At 44.9% G+C, this 21,152-nt stretch overlaps 1 protein-coding gene across 1 annotated transcript in view; it reads right to left on the bottom strand.

The window, feature by feature from the left end:
* Positions 1–740: 740 nt before the first annotated feature.
* The window catches only part of SNAPC3 (small nuclear RNA activating complex polypeptide 3), an 85,215-nt gene continuing 64,803 nt past the window's right edge, over positions 741–21,152 (bottom strand). Inside the window, exons 7-9 of the mRNA XM_040358532.1 lie at positions 9,710–9,874; positions 5,687–5,794; positions 741–1,139 (exon numbers count right to left, since the gene is read on the bottom strand). Of these exons, the coding sequence (XP_040214466.1) occupies positions 992–1,139; positions 5,687–5,794; positions 9,710–9,874 (421 nt within the window). The 3' untranslated portion in view covers positions 741–991. The remainder of the gene's footprint in view (positions 1,140–5,686; positions 5,795–9,709; positions 9,875–21,152) is intronic.

Raw genomic sequence — 21,152 nt, 5'->3', positions numbered from 1 at the left:
TTTTCTAGCAAAAAAAAAAAAGTAGATTTTTACATATATGCGAGAAGTGTCAGAACTGGCCCGGTGGTTAAAACTACCACTTCCTCTGTAGCAAAGGTCATGCTGTGGCATCCCCAATCCTTCCATGTACATCCTCAGCTAAAGGATGTGCTATAAGCAGCCTGTTAATTGCAGCAGGCAAAGAGGAGTTGGATGTAATAAATGCAAATAAAAACTTTGTTGGTATTTAAAGTCGTATCTTTTTGGTTAAAAAATTCAAGTAGTTAATCATGACAGGCTGCAATTTATGCATGTCAACACACTCTCTTTACAGATGATTTTCATTGGCCAGTATTATTTTCCTTTGCTGGTCTAGAAAAAAACTTTTACTCAAGAGCTGCAAATGTTTATGTCCATGTTGTCTGATGGACTTGGATCACAATAGGGATTATTTACTAAAGGCAAATCCACTTTGCACTACAACTGCAGACTACAAGTGCACTTGGAAGTGCAGTCGCTGTAAATCTGAGGGGTAGATCTGAAATGAGGGGAAGCTCTGCTGATTTTATCATCCAATCATGTGCAAGCTAAAATGCTGTTTTCTATTTTCCTTGCATGTCCCCCTCGGATCTACAGCGACTGCACTTTGCACTTGTAGTGCAAAGTGGATTTGCCTTTAGTAAATAACCCCCAATATTTGCTGTCTTGAAGGGTTAATTTTACAACTCTCACACCATTTACTTAACATAGAAGTACAATTATATAATATGAAATTCCATTTAATCAGCAGTATTACATCAGAACTCCAATTCTGCCTAGTATTGTGTGCTACAGTAGAATGCGTATCTGTATGCTTTATACCTAGAAAAGAAAACCCACAGGAGATGTTCTGTATTCAAGCAAATCTCCACTTCTTTGATTACAGTCTGCAGACTTATAAAGTTCATTTCCTGTCCTTGGCCTTTATCTTTGTGACCTTTGGTGTGCCGTTTATTGCTGCAATGTTCTATTTTTAATTAAATGTTCCTGGGTCAACATATGCATATGCAAGAAAGTCTCCAAGTTTATTGCCCTCGCTGTCATAGTGAAGCATCTTAAAGCAAACATCACAGAAGAAACATGGGTCATCTGGCGCAAAGCTGTCACTTTTTGTCACCCACCTAAAAAAGAGGAAAAAATTAAACCTTAAACCACTTCATTACTACATAACTGGTTGCTGTAAATAAAATATTGCCAATGCCTTAGTTTCAACTCAAACAGTAAGGACAAGTTAAAAATATGTAGATAAAATCACAGGCACTATTTATGGGGTGCTGCCATTGATGGGAAAAAATAAATACTAACTGCTCGATTGTATATGACAAATACTTTCAATCACAGCCCTGAAATATGTACACTGTAAATTTAAAGTGTTACTAAACCCACAACAGTAAAAACCTGTACGTATATGCAGCATAGCATGCAGGTTATACTCACTGTGGAACTTAAATCCTCTGCATTATTTAAAAAGGCAGTTTTATCCTGTATGCACAGATCCTTCTCTCCTGCACTGACTATCTGGGGAAAGGTAGCCAACCTGCACATGCTCAGTTGTGTCTTTTGTGCTGAAGAGAACATTTACTTGTTCTCAGAGCTAGCCAGGTCACATGATATTGACATCACACATGTGGGTGTGTATACAGGCTGCAGTGGAAATCTCCTCCTACCTAAACTCTAAGCATTGGATAAACTGTGCAGTTTATCACTGACCGTGGTGGTATACAGGTCTGCCAAAAAGGTATATAGTGGCAATATTTTAATGTAAAAAGATTCATAAACTGTGCGGGGTGGGGGCAGATGAACTATTTTCATATTAATGGGTTTAGTCACACTTTAAGTGGAGCTATGACAGCCACCGTATGATTTTCCTCTGTTCCTGTCCTGGTGACAACCCAAAATTTGGAATTTTCTTTCACTTACAGCATTAAAGCGGGGGTTCACCCTATAAACATAAAATTAGGCATAGTAGCGTGAGCTACAGTATGCCTGTCTTGATTTTTTTCGCCCGGTACTCACAGTGAAATCCTCTATAGAAGATTCCGACTCCAAGCGGGGAATGGGCGTTCCTATCCAGACGGAGGATGATTGACGGCCGGCTCTGGCACGTCACGCTTCTCCGGAAATAGCCGAAATAGGCTTGGCTCTTCACGGCGCCTGCGCATAGTCTGTGCGCAGGCGCCGTGAAGAGCCGAGACCTACTCCGGCTGTCTTCGGGGAGCGTGACGTGCCAGAGCCGTCCGTCAATCATCCTCCGTCTGGATAGGAACGCCCATTCCCCGCGGGGAGTCGGAATCTTCTATAGAGGATTGCACTGTGAGTACTGGGCAAAAAAAATCAAGACAGGCATACTGTAGCTCGCGCTACTATGCCTAATTTTATGCTAAAATGTTGCTATGGAGGGTGAACCACCGCTTTAAGAGTAAACAGGACAATTAGATAGGGCCAAATTCCCTAATGGGGATACAGGCAGACATAAAAACCTGACATGATTTCTAATCCCTTATCACTATATCCAAAACGTAATAAAATACAGGTTTGGCCTTTAGTTATACATCAAGGCTTTTCCACAGAGGCACTGAATATGGAATTGTGGCATCTGGGCTAATGAAGAAGGTCGTGTGGGATCAGGACCAGATAATGTGACTATGCCTACAGAGTTTGGTAAGATGACATTTACTGGGCCCCTTGGATCAAAGTGTTTGGAAGAGCATTTAGCCAGCCACCTCCATGCACCATTATTTGTATCCACTGTAAGTAAATATCCTTTAGTAGAATGTATAACCACTTGCCATCCATGAAGAAATAACCGCTCACTAAGCCTCTGAACCTTTGCAATGCTCCCGCCCTACTTTAAACAAACAGGTGCTGGCTCTGCACAAGTCTATGAAGAAAGAAAACATCCTGGACTGCCGCACTCTTAAAAGATGTCTTTATTGTTGAAAAAAATCCAATCCAAAGCAATACAATCAAATGAAAATAGGGACAGAAGGCTAACGCGTTTCACATCATTAGATGCTTACGCATAACTTGCCATCCAGCGCACGCCGATTTACGTCGGCACAATGGCACAGCTGGGCAAGTGGGTGTACCTGTATGTCCCCTTTAAATTGCGGCTTATTGGGTGGGCGCGCTGCATACTCAGTGAGCATGCTCGCGGGTCCCACGGACTCCCTGCCAGTGTCATTTACACAGTAATCAGTGCATTTTTATACCACCGATTGCTGTATAAATGACAATGGTCCCAAAATAGTGTCAAAAGTGTACGACGTGTGCGCCGCAATGTCGCAGTCACGATGAAAAAAAAAAAATGGAGATCACCACCATTACTAATCAAAAAAAAATATTAATAAAAATGCCATAAATCTATCCCCTATTTTGTAGACGCTATACATTTTGCGCAAACCAATCAATATACGCTTATTGTGATCTTTTTTTAACAAAAATATGTAGAAGAATACATATCGGCCTAAACTGAGGAAATTATATATATATATATATATATATATATATATATATATATATATATATATATATATATATATATATATTTTTTTGGGGATATTTATTATGGGAAAAAATATTGCTTTTCTTTTTTTTTTTTTTAAATGTATGCTCTTTTTTGTTTATAGCACAAAAAATCAAAACTGCAGATGTGATCAAATGCCACCAAAAGAAAGCTCTATTTGTGGGGGGAAAAAAAGATTTTGTTTGGGTGCAACGTCACACATCTGCGCAACTGTCAGTTGCAGTACCGTATCGCAAAAAGTGCTCTAGTCAAGAAGGGGTAAATCCTTCCGGGGCTAAAGTGGTTAAAGAATGAGACCATCAATTACAATCTTTTGGATATATCCACAAAGGTCCCCCCGTCAACATCTGTTCTATTCAGATCAAGCATTCTGAATGCACTCCAACTTTCCTGATATTCAGTGCTGGGAAAAGCTTGCATAAGTACTGCAGCCAGAGACTGTCGGGTAACAAGCATTTTAGGAGTTTGATCATGGCAGCCTACATACAGTCATGCCCGAAATTGTTGGCACCCCAGAATTTTTCCAGAAAATCAAGTATTTCTCACAGAAAAGTATTGCAGTAACACATGTTTTGCTATACACGTTTATTCCCTTTGTGTGTATTGGAACAAAACAAAAAAAGCAAATTGGACATAATGTCACACAAAACTCCAAAAATGGGCTGGGCAAAATTCTTGGCACCCTTTTAAAATTGGATAAATAAGATTGTTGCAAGCATGTGATGCTCCTTTAAACCTTCCTGGGGCAAGTAACAGGTGTGGGCAATATAAAAATCACACCTGAAAGCAGATAAAAAGGAGAAAAGTTCACTTAGTCTTTGCATTGTGTGTCTGTGTGTGCCACACTAAGCATGGACAAGAGAAAGAGGAAAAGAGAACTGTCTGAGGACATGAGAACCAAAACTGTGGAAAAATATCAACAATCTCAAGGTTACAAGTCCATCTCCAGAGATCTAGATTTGCCTTTGTCCACAGTGCGCAACATTATAAAGAAGTTTGCAACCCATGACACTATAGCCAATCTCTCTGGGAATGGACAGAAGAGAAAAATTTATGGCTAGTTCGGATGGTGGATAAGCAGCCCCAAACAAGTTCCAAAGAAATTCAAGCTGTCCTGCAGGTTCAGGGAGCATCAGTGTCAGCGCAAACTATCCATCGACATTTAAATGAAATGAAACGCTATGGCAGGAGACCCAGGAGGACCTCACTGCTGACACAGCGACATAAAAAAGCAAGACTACAGTTTGCCAAATTGTACTCGAGTAATCTAAAATCCTTCTGGGAAAATGTCTTGTGGACAGATAAGATCAAGATAGAGCTTTTTGGTAAAGCACATCATTCCACTGTTCACCGAAAACGGAATGAGGCAAAGAAAAGAACACAATACCTACAGTGAAATATGGTGGAGGTTCAATGATGTTTTGGGGTTGTTTTGCTGCCTCTGGCACTGGGTGCCTTGAATATGTGCAAGGCATCATGAAATCTGAGGATTACCAAAGGATTTTGGGTCGCACTGTAGAGCCCAGTGTCAGAAAGCTGGGTTTGCGTCCGAGATCTAGGGTCTTCCAGCAGGACAATGACCCCAAACATACATCAAAAAGCACCCAGGAATGGATGGCAACAAAGCGCTGGAGAGTTTTAAAGTGGCCAGAAATGAGTCCAGATCTAAATCCCATTGAACACCTGTGGAGAGATCTTAAAATTACTGTTGGGAAAAGGTGCCCTTCCAATAAGAGAGACCTGGAGCAGTTTGCAAAGGAAGAGTGAGCCAAAATTCCGGGTGAGAGGTGTAAGAAGCTTATTGATGGTTATAGAAAGCGACTGATTTCAGTTATTTTTTCCAAAGGGTATGCAACCAAATATTAAGTTAAGGGTGCCAAGAATTTTGACCAGCCCATTTTTGGAGTTTTGTGTGACATTATGTCCAATTAGCTTTTTTTCCTCCTTTTTTTGTTTTGTTCCAATACACACAAAGGGAATACACATGTGTATAGCAAAACATGTGTTACTGCAATACTTTTCTGTGAGAAATACTTGATTTTCTGGAAGAATTTCTAGGGTGCCAACAATTTCGGCCATGACTGTATATTCTGTAGACCAAACAGGATTTAAAAAAAATATATAAAAACTATAAAGACTTACTTTGCAATATACAATTTACACACGCAACACTTTCTTGAAATAAACCAATGCCTTCTAATATGTAATGGGTATAGGTTCCTTTCTAAGCAGTCATCATGGTGTATTAACCTTTATAAGAAGGAAAAAAAAAAAGGTCATTTCATAAATCAAAGCTTAAACTGCATTATATATTACACACATCTATCCCAAAATATTCCTAGATTAGTTAGTGATCCGATTTTATTTCCTTTTTTTTACTGCACATTTCAAAGCTGGCATTATACCCAAACACCTTGCGCATTACCATGAGGTAGCAGCTCTGAGAAAGGGGTCTGTCCCCTGAAACACATCAGACATCCAATCGGGTGTGGTTCCATGGGTACATCACAGTCTGCTGACTTATTTGCAGATTGCTTTTATCCGCTTGTCTTGGTATTTGTAATAATTTTGTCAATGGTAATGCACAAGGTGTTTGCGCCCTCCTGTGTGTCTTTTACAGTGTATTGAAGATTTCCCACTGAGGCATTGCTTATTGAAGCACTGCGAAGGATAAAACCCCCTGGATTTAGCGCTAGAGTGTTTATGGAAAGTTTTGGCATAACACCCACACTAACAAAAATTTTGACTTGAAATTGTATGTATTGTAAAAAGGTCATAGCTTTTTTTCTTTTTTTACAGCTAAGGCTCCATTCACACTTGTACAACAAGTTGTGCGACTCTGAAGTGTAAATTTGAAGCAACTTAAAAACGCTGCGACTTGGAAGCAAATTGTTGTCCCTCTGCAAAGTTGGACCCACTGTTGCATGTAAAACATTCAGGTACAGTTAAAGCGGGGGTTCACCCCCAAAAAAATGTTTAACATTGTCATTCTGACAACTCGGCTGAATGTAATCGGCAGTTTTTAAAATTTTATTCCCGTACATACCGTATTTTCACCGCCGCTTCCGGGTATGTAATCTGCGGGACTGGGCGTTCCTAATTGATTGACATCCTTCCGACCGGCACATACAGCGCGTCACAAGTCGGCAACTCGTGACGCGCTGTATGCACCGGTCGGAAGCCTGTCAATCAATTAGGAACGCCCAGTGCCGCAGATTACATACCCGGAAGCGCCGGTGAAAATATGGTATGTATGCCAATAAAAAAAAAAAAAAAAACAACAGCAGATTGTCATTCTGACAACTCGGCTGAATGTAATGTTAAAAACATTTTTTTTGGGTGAACCCCTGCTTTAAAAAGTAAAGTCTATGGCCCACACGTTGCACGAGTCAGACCAAAGTAGTCGCACATATATGAATGGTTACAGTCGGAAAACATGGGGTAAGACATCATGCAACTGTGATGTCTAAAGTCGCATGACAAGTCACACAAGTGTGAATGGGGTCTAAAGCTGGTTCAGCAGGGACCGGCTGTATTTTGATCCACGTATGCTGGTTGTGCAGAAGTCAATCTATCCTGAATGATCCGCGCTGCTGAATGATCTGCACTCAGTGCAATTATCCCCACAAATAAGTACAAAATATCCCAAAAGTATTTGCACGCTAACCCTTTAAATTAATAAACATACTTCATACAAATTCCATGTTTGTACAATTACAGAATCACTGCAAAATCAATACATATTAAACAAATTTCTTTGATAAACAAAGTAAACTAATGAAGAAGCCACATTAAAAGGCTCTGCAGCAGAATAAGGGGATTGTGAAATGTTAAAGGGCGCTGTGGGGGCTCTCAAAGGTTGAGGGGCACTGCAGGCCCCTGTGGGAAATTAAGGGTTCTGCAGCTGGTTGCAGGAATTCAGTGGGCTGCAAGGGGCACAGTGGGGGCCTAATTCAGCAGATATTCCCCTTCTCATTCCTCTTACTTCAGGCCTGCTATCTGTGCAGATATCTGCCAGGAAGGAAGCACGAGATTTCACTCCCTGGTGGGTTGCCGTTACTGATGACCGGTCTGCTACTGCTGTACATCAAGAGGCACTGATCTACTATGCCTCCTTGTGATGCAAATTGGAGCAGCGCTCAGTTCTGGCAACCTGGTAACAGCAGCTGTCCCCTGAAAGTCCAGTCTGCGGTTGAGAACCACTGATATAGGCCACAAAGGTAGATGGCTGTGTGTTCCCCAATGAAAATTCAGTCAAATACTATGTGACTATACACCAACACATTACACCAACACCACACAGTACTACAACATACTCACAGACAACAACCTTCGACCCTCTACAGTCTGGCTTCCGACCCACAACATTCTACTGAAACTCACCAATGACCTACTAACTGCTAAAACCAATGGCCATTACTTGGCCTACACTCCCTTGGCCTTAGTGTCACTTACAAGGCCATCTCCTCCGCTCCTCTTCCTTTTTCTGTTGGGGTACCCCAAGGCTCCGTCCTTGGGCCTCTCTTATTCTCACTCTATACCTCTTCCCTGGGCCAGTTGATAACCTCCCATGGCTTCCAATACGACCTCTATGCTGACGACACCCAGATCTATCTCTCCCCTCCTCAACTCACCCCCTCGATCTCCTCACAGATCTCAAACTTACTGAATGACATATCGGTATGGATGTCACACCACTTCCTCAAAATCAATCTTTCTAAAACTGAGCTTGTTATATTCCCTCCTTCACGGTCCCTCCACCATGACTATCATGAATATCAACAACACAACCATTGGTCACTCCACACACATGCCGAGGTCCTGGGTATAATCCTTCACTCAGACCTATCCTTCAGTCCCCATATTCAATCACTGTCTAAATCCTGCCGCCTTAAAGCGGAGTTCCACCCAAAATTGGCATGTCATTTTTTTTGGGGGGGGGGGGGATTGGGGCCTTCAGTAGGAGTGGGACTTCCTGTCCCACTTCCTCCTTCCGCCCAGGGACGTCATATCGCCTACGGTGGCCCCTCCCTGTAGGCGATCGCCTGGTGAGTGCCCAGCCGTGAAGCCGAAAGCCGTCACGACCGGGTGCCCACAGTTAGAATGGAGGCGTCGGCGGAGGGGAGGAACGGAGCTACGGGAGGCGCAGCGCTGGACAGTGGAGCAGGAAAGTGGATGTTTATTAAAGCCAGCAGCTATGCTTTTTGTAGCTGCTGACTTTTAATAAACATAAAAAAAAGGCCGGAACTCCGCTTTAACCTCTGCAACATCTCCAGAATTCGACCCTTCCTGACTAATGACACCACAAAGCAACTTATTCACTTCTTGATTATTTCCCGCATTGACTACTGCAACTCTCTCCTTAATGGCCTACCCTTAAGCAGGCTATTCCTCCTTCAGTCTATTATGAATTCTGCTGCTAGATTAATACACCCCATTAACCAATCCGTGACTGCTGCTCCTCTCTGCCAATCCCTTCACTGGCTTCCCCTACCCCACCGTGTAAAATTCTAAATGCTAACCATAACATACAAGGCCATTAACAAAATCGTCCCAATCTACATCACCAACCTCATCTGCACATATCGCCCCCTGCGCTCCTCCCACCTCCTGCTCTCTAGCTCCCTTGTTACCTCCTCCCATGCTCGCCTTTAGGACTTCTCCAGAGCCTCTCCCATCCTCTGGAACTCCCTGCCCCAGCATGTCCGATAAGCCCCTATCCTGTCCAGCTTTAAGAGATCCCTGAAAACGTATTTATTCAGGGAAGCCTATCCCACACCCACCTAACAACTATCCCCGAGCCACCCCCATTAAATTCTCAGCAGCTATTACCTTTTGTACCACCACCCACTCCCTTTAGAATGTAAGCTCTACGAGCAGGGCCCTCCTGTACCTTTTGTATTGAACTGTACTGTAGTTGTGTTGTCCCCCCTATACATTGTAAAGCGCTGCGTAAACTGTTGGCGCTATATAAATCGTGTATAATAATAATAAACTTTCTAAAATTAAAATACAATAAAATACATTTTAAGCAGCTTTTTTTATGCAACAAGAAGATGCACAGCCTCAAACAATGCAAACTATTTTATTTTTATTCATACAAGAACATGTTTCTCTTATATATTTTACTTTAGATAACTGCAAAAATGAATGTCATATACTTACCTTATATCTGTAATTGTTACAACATGTTCGCAATCTCCTTGATGGCTGTACAGATAAGGAAAGCCAATTTTTATGTTGAGGTCATTAAACGTACAGTCTTCCATCTTAGCTACCTGAAATTTACCATAGCCTCTGTCACGAGATTCAGCCCATTCAACTATAGTTCTGAAAAACCAAAACAAGTTTTAGAGTGCAGAAAAACTGTTTGTAAACCCCCCCAAAAAAAATACAGATTCTGGTTACTTAAAGCAGATTACCGTGGTCAAAGTGCCTCCCTCCGTGATAGGCTGCCCTATAGCGTGGCCGAGCGTGCCGTGTTCGGTATATGTCGGTGGTGGCGTTCAGCGCGGGGATCGGCTCAAAAACAGCGCAAGAGAACACCACCAAGGCCGCAGACGGACGCCGGTCCGGACAAGGCTGCCGATGGACGCCGGGCAACTGTAAGTAACTGTATCTGTAAATTGTCAGTATTTTTTTTTTTTTCCCCTAGGATTCTCGATTGACGATAAATACGGTAACTGGCAAATCCAATGAAAATAGTTAACTTGGATGCCTCCTGACCATCCTGGGTTCTACCGGCAGCACAAACCAGGATTCCTGACCTGCACTGACAATTTAATTCTGACTGCCTGAAATACCTCCAGAGCATGCATCTGATCTTACTCCTGCCAACTGAGGATCAGAAAATAAGGCAAGGCGTTGTCTTGATTCAAGTGAAAACTAGACACCACTCTAGGCAAAAAATGGATGAGGACGCAACATCACCTTATATTGTGAGACCAAAAACGACTCCTTGCATGAAAGAGCCGCTAAATCTGACACTCCACCTAGTGAAGTGATAGCCACCAAAGAAGCCACCTTTCGAGATAAAGGACCAACAGAATCTCTGATTGGTTCAAAAAGTGGCCTCTGCAAGGACAGACAAGATCAAACTCAAGTCCCAGGGACACAAGACAGGCGGTACCTGTATACGTTACCCGCTGTATGAAGTATGAATCAAGGAGTGAGAAACAACAACCTCGGGAAAAAAAATGGAATGGGACGAACTCTGACCCTTAACAGTACTTAAGGCCAATCTCCTTTCCCCTACTGATTGGGGAAAGAAAAACAAATCTCCCACTCATATTTCTGTGGGTGCCACATCCTGGCTTCACCCCAGGCAAAAAAATATTTCCAAGTCCTGTAATTGAAGTTCCCCAAAGCTGTCATCCAGGACCAACAGTGCTGACATACAGGACTCAAGACCATTAGGTCCCGCTGGACAGGGAGTGCCCAGGGAGTAACCCGTCGCAAGACGCACTATGTCAGTGTACCAAGCCCTCCTGGTCTAATTCAGCTAACATTAATATCAGGGTTACCACCTTCCGGATTCTTTGCAAAAATGTGGCAGAAGTCAAAACAAAGGGAAAGTGTAAAATAACCCCTTTCTGCTGAGCGTACGCAGATATGCGTCCTCGGCTTTCAGGGGTTATACCGGGATTATGCCCGCAGCTGTAGGCATCATCCTGGTATAATTTTTAGAGCCGGCAATTGGCTTTCCAGGGATAACAACCGATGCGGCTAAAAGCCGGTCGGTTGGGTTCGTAGGACCCATTTACTCCGCAATAATGGCCCTATACTCAACGCCAACCGCCAGAGTGTTTACCTCGGGGACGCTTTCTAAACCCTTTGCCATTACTAATGGCACTCGCCAAGGGTGTCCATTATCCCCGTTAATTTTTAATTTGATTCTAGAACCCCTCGCCTCGTATATACGAACACACAAGGATATCAGTGGCTTTCCCTCCTCCAAAACAGTACATACTATTAGCCTTTTCGCTGACGATATTATCCTAATGCTTTCGAATCCTGTCACTTCCCTGGCTTCGGTACATGAAACACTTCAACTATTTGGGAAAATTTCATACTATAAAGTCAATGAGAGTAAATGTTTTATTTTGGGGATGGGGATTAGCGTTAATTTAAGACGTTCGCTCAGTTCACGATTTCCATACGCCTGGAGCACCGAAGGTATTAAATACCTGGGCATTACCTTATCTGCTACATCAAAAGAATTATTTGCATCTAACTATACCCCATTCTTGGCTTCTCTCCCGGTCAAATTGCAGGAGTTGGCTAAGTCTGAACTGCTGTGGTCGGGCCGCTTAGCGGCCTTCAAAATGATGGTTCTTCCGCAACTTATATACCTGTTTAGAACCCTCCCCATTCCGGCTCCCAACTCATTTTTTACTAAAATCCAGACCCTGATTAATAGATTTCTATGGAAAGGTAAAAAAGCAAGGTGGGCGTTTCGGAACTCTATAGCATCTAGAGAAGCGGGAGGGGTGGGGAATGTAGTGGTGAGAGATTACCACGTGGCTGCCGTCTTGGCACAACTGAGGACTTGGTTCCCTGACTCCAAGAGATGGCAGGAACTAGAGGAAACCCAATATACACACTGAAGCCTACATGACCTCCTAATGTCGTCTGCACTTCTAGTTAGACCCCCCCAGTGGAATGTCTCCTACGATGGTTTCCTCTTTGAAAGCTTGGGATGTACTTTTGAAGACATCCCAGATGCAACATCCCAGGACGTCCCTCCCAATACCGGTGTCATGTCTCACTGGTGTCATCCCAGACTTAAATATTACTCACTGGGCTAAAAGGGGAATAGTTAACATCTCTGATCTGATGATAGGTCCTAATGGGAAAACATTTAGATCACTCCAGGTGGAGTTTGGTTTGGGAGAGACCAACTATTTAACTTTTTTGCGAATCAACCACTTTCTTAGGACTAGTCGGACTCTCTCGATCCTGCTCCCTTGGAGGATAGCACTCTACCTCACCAAACAATTTACTAACATCAAAGGAATATCCCTTTTTTACAATGTTATGAATAATAAGTTGATATTTGCAAAATCCACCAATGTAGCAGCATGGGAGGGAGATTTGGGTGTTTCGTACTCCTCAGAACAGTGGCAGCAAGCTCTACGAACCACCTATACCTCCACCAAGAGCATTAATCTCTGGGAACTGTACCAGAAGATGCTCCTAAGGTGGTATTTAACTCCATTTAGAATCTCGAAATTCAGTTCCCAGGTTTCCCCAATGTGTTGGAGGGGCTGTGGTCTTGTGGGAACTCTGTTCCACATACTGTGGGATTGTCCTTCCATACTCCCGGTCTGGGGGGAGGTCTTTGCCCTGGCTGCTCGAGTGGTGAATATGGGGGTACCTATATCCCCGGGGTTGTCGGTCCTTTCATTGGGGATAGATTCTATCCCGAAAACCAGCAGAGCAGTTGTTTTCCATTTTCTACTGGGTACTAGATTAGCTATCACTCGTCACTGGAGAGACCAAAAAGTACCCACAGTACAAGAGATAATTGCAATAAATAATACACATATTAACTACGAACGGATGTTCGCGGCATCTCAGGGCAGATTTCTGTCGGCGTGCGAGCGGTGGAGGTCGTGGACTGAGTGGTACAATGGGGAGCACAGTTGATAATTTTATACTTCTAGATTCAAATGAATGCATGAGAGTTTAAATAGATATGGATCCAGAGTGCACTTATAGAAGCTTAAGGTCTGTTTTCGTCTTGTTTTCTTTTACCTTCATCCTTTTTTCTCTTTCTCTTCTCCCTCTTTTGTTTTTCCTTTTTTCCTAGCTAATACTCCTCTTCATTCACCTTTTGTGATGCCTTGACATCCTCGAAAGTGTCAAATGTGGGGAGCTCTGGGGCCTGCTGTTGCGGGATGGGCGGATCGGGTTGGGGGAGGGGCCCTCCTGGGAGTACACAGTCTGATCCCATTGGGGTGTCGGGGGGGGGGGTGCTTCCCCTTGTCCCTGTCTGTCCCTCCCGCGGCAGCATCGGCCTGGGGGTCGTTTGGACCCATTCAGGGCTTATACATAATGCTATGTCTTCTGGTTACTTGGTGAGACTATATGAATGTACTATTGACCATTTGCAACTACGATGTCAAGGTTTTGTTCTTTCTTTCTTTCATTTGATGTGGTTTACAACATACGATGTTCAATGTATTCATATATGTGAAAATGTAATAAAAACATATTGAATAAAAAAGCCGGTCGGTTGTTAACCCGGAGTAGCGGGAGGGGACATCACCCCCCCTTCCCGCCGCCTCCACCGCTCTTACCAGGCCTCCCATCCCACCGGGAAACCCAATCCACGATGCGCCACCTCTGGCGCCTAGAGAGAGACGGAATCCAATCAGCTATGGCTTTGATTCAGTCTCTTTAATGTAAACACAGAAGCGACGTCATGACGTCACTTCCGGGTTAGTCGGCTGCCAATGGCACCGGATTTAAAAATCAGTTTTCGGCGATCTGAATACTTTGAAGTGCAAAGGAGGGATCGGGGGTCTTTTAGACCCCCGATCCCTCCATAAAGAGTACCTGTCACTCTTATTACTGTCACAAGCAATGTTTACATTCTTTGTGACAGCAATGAAAGGGATCAATTTTTTTTTTTTTTTAACACAATTTTATACAGTCCTGATCAAAAGTTTAAGACCACTTGAAAAATGGCAAAATAGGATTTTTGTACTCACCGTAAAATCAATTTCTCTGAGTTCATGGACGGACACAGCAGCATTTGACCTTAGGGTAATATATCCTTCCTTCCAGGAGAGACTAGGCAGAAAACAGCACTTTAAGTGTTAAAACACTTTCCTCAGTACAGCTCCTCCCAGGGGGCGTGGTCCCTCGGGTATAACCCACTCTCTGACTCAGCAGCTCCAGTTCGTTACGGACACAGTTCATGGACGGACACAGCAGCATTTGACCTTAGGGACATCCCCAAGCAGTGTCAAAAAAATTAGAGGGGTGGGAAAACAACACAGCAAACCAAGCTACACCCCAAACAAAACCGGAGTTTCTCAACGGAGGAACTCCAACCTTACACTGCCGCCTGTAACACCTTGCGGCCGAAGGAGGCATCCGAAGATTCACTCACATCCACCTTGTAAAATTTTGAGAAGGTGTGAATTGACGACCAGGTCGCTGCCTTACACACCTGTAACACAGACGCTTGATGACAGAAAGCCCAAGAGGCACCAATCGCCCTGGTCGAATGCACCGTAACATGAAAGGGAGGCGCTCGCCCCTTCAGGGCATAGGCCTGAAGCACAACCTGTCTGATCCACCTAGAAATGGTGGCCGACGAGACCGCCAGACCTTTTTTAGGACCAGACACCGACACGAACAGTGAGTCCGACTTCCAGAACAGAGCCGTAGCAGATAAGTACACCCGTAGGGCCCGAACCACATCCAGGGAATGCAAAATGTCCTCCTTCGGGTTTTTCGGCCGAGGACATAAGGATGGTAACACAATGTCCTCAATAATGTGAAAAGCTGAAATTACCTTCGGGAGAAAAGACGGCTTCGGCCGCAGCACCACCTTATCCTTGTGGATGACCAAGTAGGGAGCCTTGCAGGACAAGGCCGCCAGTTCAGACACCCGTCTGACTGAGGTAATTGCTACCAGAAAAACCACCTTCTGTGATAGAGTGAACAAAGCGAATCTTTCGAATGTCCTCAAAGGGAGCGTCTTGAAGCACCGAGAGGACTAAATTCAGGTCCCATGGGGCAGTGGAGGATGCACAGGAGGGGCCACATGCCGGACCCTCTGCACAAACGTACGCACCAGGGAGTGCGCCGCCAAGGGTCGCTTAAAGTAAACAGCTAGAGCCGAAATCTGACTCTTAACCGCACTTAAGGCGAGAGCCTGATCCACTCTACGCTGTAAGAACAGCAGAATCCGGGACACCACGTATGTACAGGGGTGCCATTTCATCTCTTCACACGTACGATGGTAAATCTTTCGTGAAGTAGACTTCCTTGCACGCAGCACGGTAGAGATCACCGAGCCTGACAGGCCACGGTCCTTCAGCACCTGGCTCTCAACAGCCACGCCGTTAAAGCCAGTGACTGTAAAGCAGGGTGGAAGATCGTAACCTGCGACAGAAGATCTTCTCTCAGGGGTAGACGCCAAGGGACGTCTGCCACCAGACGCACCAGGTCCGCGTACCAGGAGCGGCGCGGCCAATCCGGGGCGATCAGGATTGTTGGAATCCCCTCGGCTTCCACTCTGCGTAGCAGGCGCGGAAGAAGCTTCAGAGGAGGGAAGGCGTAGATTAGGCGATAGTGACCCCAAGGTGCCACCAACGCGTCTGAGGCGTCCGCCCACGGGTCCTTTGACCTGGCCACGAACCGTGACACCTTCCGATTGAGACGGGACGCCAGGAGGTCCATGTCTGGAGTGCCCAACTTTCGGCACAGACTCTGAAACACCTCCGGGTGAAGTGACCACTCTCCTTGGTCTAGTGTTTGGCGACTTAGGTAGTCGGCTTGCCAATTCTGTACTCCCGGAATGTACATGGCCGACAGAGCCGGAACGGACCTTTCGGTAAGTATCTGCGACAGAACTACTAGTTCTCATTTAAGTTGAAAATAATAAAATAAAAAATGTATTATAGCATACTGTGTTATATTAGTACAGAAACTGTGAAACATAATAATGCCCTTCTGCCATTTGTATGTTATGGTTAGTGGAGAGAGTTGTTCTTTATACATAGTTTGTCATTGTTGGGCCAAACTGTCATTGTCTCTCCCTAAGCTGTCAGTATATGGAATGAAGCAGGGGTGCTCTGTTATATAATGTGGCATAGGGCGGATATTCAGGCCGCTGCAGCCCTTCAACAATGAGACAAGGGGATACTTCAGCTCTTAGTTGTCACATGTACAGTTCAACTTATGTCATGTACCTTTGTATTACACGTTCATAATTTTTAGGAGGCTGCGTCCACCTATTCTGTAAATACTGTTATATTATGTTTTATTATGTATTTTTTCCCCCTGAAAAAAAAATGTATAAACTTATATTTGCAAAAAAAAAGAGCAAACAAAAGTCCTGGATGGCCAAACTCCAATGTAAAAATGCATATAACAGCAAATGAGAAGGCCTTCAAAAAATACAAGGTTGAGGGTTCATCATCAGCATTCAGACTTTATAAAGAATGCAACAAGAAATGTAAGGGTGCAATTAGGGTGGCTAAGAACATGAAAGACACATAGCGGAGGAGAGCAAAAAAAATTCCAAGAAATTCTTTAAGTATGTAAACCGTAAAAAAGGAGGACAGGCCATATTGGCCCCATAAAGAATGAGGAAGGACATCTGGTTACAAAGGATGGGGAGATGGCAAAGGTTTAGAATGTATTCTTCTCTTCAGTCTTCACGAGGGAATCGAGAGGCTTCAGTAACCAAAACTGCAGTGTTTATCCTCATGACACATCACAGGAAGCACCATGGTCAACAGAGGACAGAATTAAAATTAGACTTCGGAAACTTAACATCAATAAATCACCGGGACCAGATGGCTTGCACCGGAGGGTACTTTGGGAACTCAGTCAAGTAATTGCCAGACCATTGTTCCTAATTTTTACTGACAGTCTGCTGACTGGAATGGTACCAGCTGATAGGAGAAAAGCCAATGTAGCGCCAATATTTGAAAATGGGCCCAAAATACATCCCTGGGAATTACAGACCAGCCTAACATCAATAGTATGTAAGCTTTTGAAGGGGATGATACAAGTAATTTTAGTAATGAGAACGGTATCATTAGCAGTAATCAGCATGGATTCATGAAGAATCGTTCTTGCCTAACCAATCAATTAACTTTCTATGAAGAGGTGAGTTGCCATCTAGATAAAGGAACGCCCGTAGATTTGGTGTATCTGGATTTTGCAAAAGCATTTGACACAGTACCCCATGAACATTTACTGTACAAAATAAGGTCCAATGGCATGGACCATAGGGCTAGTACATGAATTGAAAACTGGCTACAAGGGGGAGTTCAGAGGGTGGTGATAAATGGGGAGTACTCAGAATGGTCATGGGTGGGTAGTGGAGTCCCCAAGGGTTCTGAGCTGGGACCAATCCTGTTTAATTTGTTTATAAACGACCTGGAGGATGGGGTAAACAGTTCAATCTCTGTATTTGCGGAAAATACTAAGCTAAGCAGGGCAATAACTTCTCTGCAGGATGTGGAATTCTTGCAAAAAGATCTGAAGTTAAAGCGGGGGTTCACCCGTACATAACACTTTTTCCCCTTAGATGGATGCTCGTTTTGTCTAGGGGAATCGGCTAGTTGTTTTAAAATATGAGCCGTACTTACCGTTTACGAGATGCATCTTCTCCGTCGCTTCCGGGTATGGGCTGCGGGACTGGGCATTCCTATTTTGATTGACAGTCTTCCGAGAGGCTTCCGACGGTCGCATCCATCGCGTCACGATTTTCCGAAAGAAGCCGAACGTCGGTGCGCAGGCGCAGTATAGAGCCGCACCGACGTTCGGCTTCTAGTGACGCAATGGATGCGACCGTCGGAAGCCTCTCGGAAGACTGTCAATCAAGAAGGAACGCCCGCTCCCGAAGACCCATACCCGGAAGCGACGGAGAAAATGCATCTCGAAAACGGTAATTACGGCTCATATTTTAAAACAACTAGCCGATTACCCTAGACAAAACGAGCATCCATCTAAGGGGAAAAATTGTTTTATGGGTGAACTCCTGCTTTAATGGGGTGGGCAACTACATGGCAAATGAGGTTCAATGTAGAAAATAGGAGAATAGTGCATTTGGGTGGCAAAAATATGAATGCAATCTATACACTGGGGGGGGAGAACCCCTGGGGGAATCAAGGATGGAAAAAGAGGGGGTCCTAGTAGATGATAGGCTCAGTAATGGCATGCAATGTCAAGCTGCTGCTAACAAAGCAAACAGAAAATTGGCATGCATTAAAAAGGGGATAAACTCCAGAAATAAAACAATAATTCTCCTGCTCTACAAGACTCGGCCGCACCTAGAGCATGCTGTCCAGTTCTGGGCACCAGTCCTCAGGAAAGATGTACTGGAAATGGAGCGAGTACAAAGAAGGGCAACAAAGCTAATAAAGGGTCTGGAGGATATTGGTTATGAGGAAAGGTTGCGAGCAGTGAACTTATTCTCTCTGGAGAAGAGACGCTTGAGAGGGGATAGGATTTCAATTTACAAATGCCAAACTGGTGACCCCACAATAGAGATAAAACTTTTTTGCGGAAGGGAGTTTAACAAGACACGTGGCCACTCATTAAAATTATAAGAAAAGAGGTTTAACCTTAAACGATGTAGAGGGTTCTTTACTGCAAGAGCGGCAAGGATGTGGAATTCCCTTCCACAGGTGGTGGTATCAGCGGGGAGCATCAATATTTTCTAGAATCCATAAGATAAGCACCTGAACGACCACAACATACAGGGATATACAAGGCAATACTGACATATAATCACACACATAGGTTGGACTTGTGCCTTTTTTCAACCTCACCTACTATGTAAGGTAAACTCCCTCCCCACAGTATAGCCACCAGGGTGACTCCCATCAGAGATACTTGCTGTTCTCGCTACAGGAACCCCACCTGAGAATCCAAACCACTCACCTCAGTGGCCATGCTACTAGGGATTTAGGGGCCAGGGATACCCAGCTGGAGATCACTGCCCTGGATCTGTAAGGTACTCTGTGCAGTTCTGTATTGCCTGGCAGATCACAGAAATGGCCTGTAAGGTTGCATTCTGTCACTGCATAGCCATTTCAGTGTCTGGGTAATAATCATCTTGGCCTTAGGCCAGTGTCCAATCACCTATAGGTGACAAAATACCCCTATTGTAATGGCTATAAAAGGTGCCCCGTGTCCTAGAATGTATGATTTAGGCCTCATGCCCACAGACATTTTTACAGCCACTTTTATGAGCGTTTTTTGCAGCTTAAAAACGGCTCTCCATGTTAGCCTATGGCCTCATGCTCACCAGGACGTTTTTGAGCTGTAAATGGCTGAGCCGTTTTTAAGCTGCAAAAAAAAAAAAAAAAAAACAGGACCAGTGCATTCTGAAGCTTCAGCGTTAGAGCTGTAAAGACGTTGGCAAAGGGTGTTAAAAGCAATTTAACGAGGCTTAACGCTGTGTTGAGCCTCGTCCGGCATTTCTTTCTCTATTCAAAATCCCTATGGGAGCCCATTGATTTGAATAGGTCGCACCAGAAGTCGGATCAAGATGATCCGACTTGCAGGGCGACTCGTGTGAAGAATCTTGAAGGGGGAACCCCACAAAAATTAAAAAAATTTGCGTGAGGGTTCCCCCCAGGATGATACCAGACCCTTCGGTCTGGTATGGATCTTACGGGGAATACCCCACACCGAAAAAAAACGGCGATCCATACCAGACCCTTATCCAAGCACGCAGCCCAGCAGGTCAGGAAAGGGGATGAACGAGCGCTCCCCCTCCTAGACCATACCAGGCCACATGCCCTCAACATGGGGGGGGGGGGGGGTTGGGTGCGCCCCTTACCCCAAAGCACCTATTCCTGACAACCCTGGCCATTGGTTGTCAGGGGCTGGGGGCTTATCGGAATCTGGGAGCCCCTAGTACCCCTACCCATTCACCGCTTCTCCGCTCTCTCCGGGGTCTTCTCCCGCTCTCCGTTTTTTTTCTGCCTTCTGCCGGGCTCCGCTATCTTCTTTCAGCTCTTTTACTAGCGGCGGCCCGGTCTTCCCCGGCGTCTTCTTCCCTCTTCTCTTCTGATGTTGACTTGACAAGCTCTCCCACTGTAATGCCGGGTGCGCGGTCCGCAACAATTTATATAGGCATGGGGCATGGTCACCGGGTGATGTCACACGGTGACCCCGCCTCTTATGACGTCACTGCCTGGAACATGATGGGACTGTGATGTCATAAGAGGCGGGGTCACCATGTGACATCACCCAATGACCAAGTCCCATGCCTATATAAATCATTGTGGACCGCGCACCCGGCATTACAGTGGGAGAGCTCGTCAGAAGAGAAGAGGGAAGAAGACGCCGGGGAAGACCGGGCCGCCGCTAGTAAAAGAGCTGGAAGATAGCGGAGCCCGGCAGAATGCAGAAAGCACCGGAGAGCGAGAGAAGAACCGAAGAGCGCGGAGAAGGCACCGGAGATCAGGAGAAGACGCCGGAGAGACCCCCGAAGTCGGAAGAAGACCCCAGAGCTGCTTAATAATTTTAAAAACCTGTGTAGTGTGTTTTTTTATTGACACTTTTTCCCCCCAGATGAATGGGTAGGGGTATGATGTACCCCCATACTCATTCACATAGGGTGGGGGGCCGGGATCTAGGGGCCCCCCTTATTAAAGGGGACTCCCAGATTCCTATAAGCCCCCCGCCCGCAGACCCCAACAACCAACGGCCAGGGTTGTCGGGAAGACGCCTTGTCCTCATCAACATGGGGACAAGGTGCTTTAGGGTGGGGGGCGCAGTGCCCCCCCTGCTCCAAAGCACCAACCCCTCCCATGTTGAGGGCATGTGGCCTGGTATGGTCTAGGAGGAGAGCGCTCGCTCGCCCCCTTTCCTGACCTGCCGGGCTGTGTGCTTGAATAAGGGT

The sequence above is a fragment of the Rana temporaria genome, chromosome 1, assembly GCF_905171775.1.
Source record: "Rana temporaria chromosome 1, aRanTem1.1, whole genome shotgun sequence".
Taxonomy (NCBI): Eukaryota; Metazoa; Chordata; class Amphibia; order Anura; family Ranidae; genus Rana; species Rana temporaria.
The sequence above is the reverse complement of the archived record's forward strand: the minus strand, read 5'-3'. Positions and strand labels throughout refer to the sequence as shown.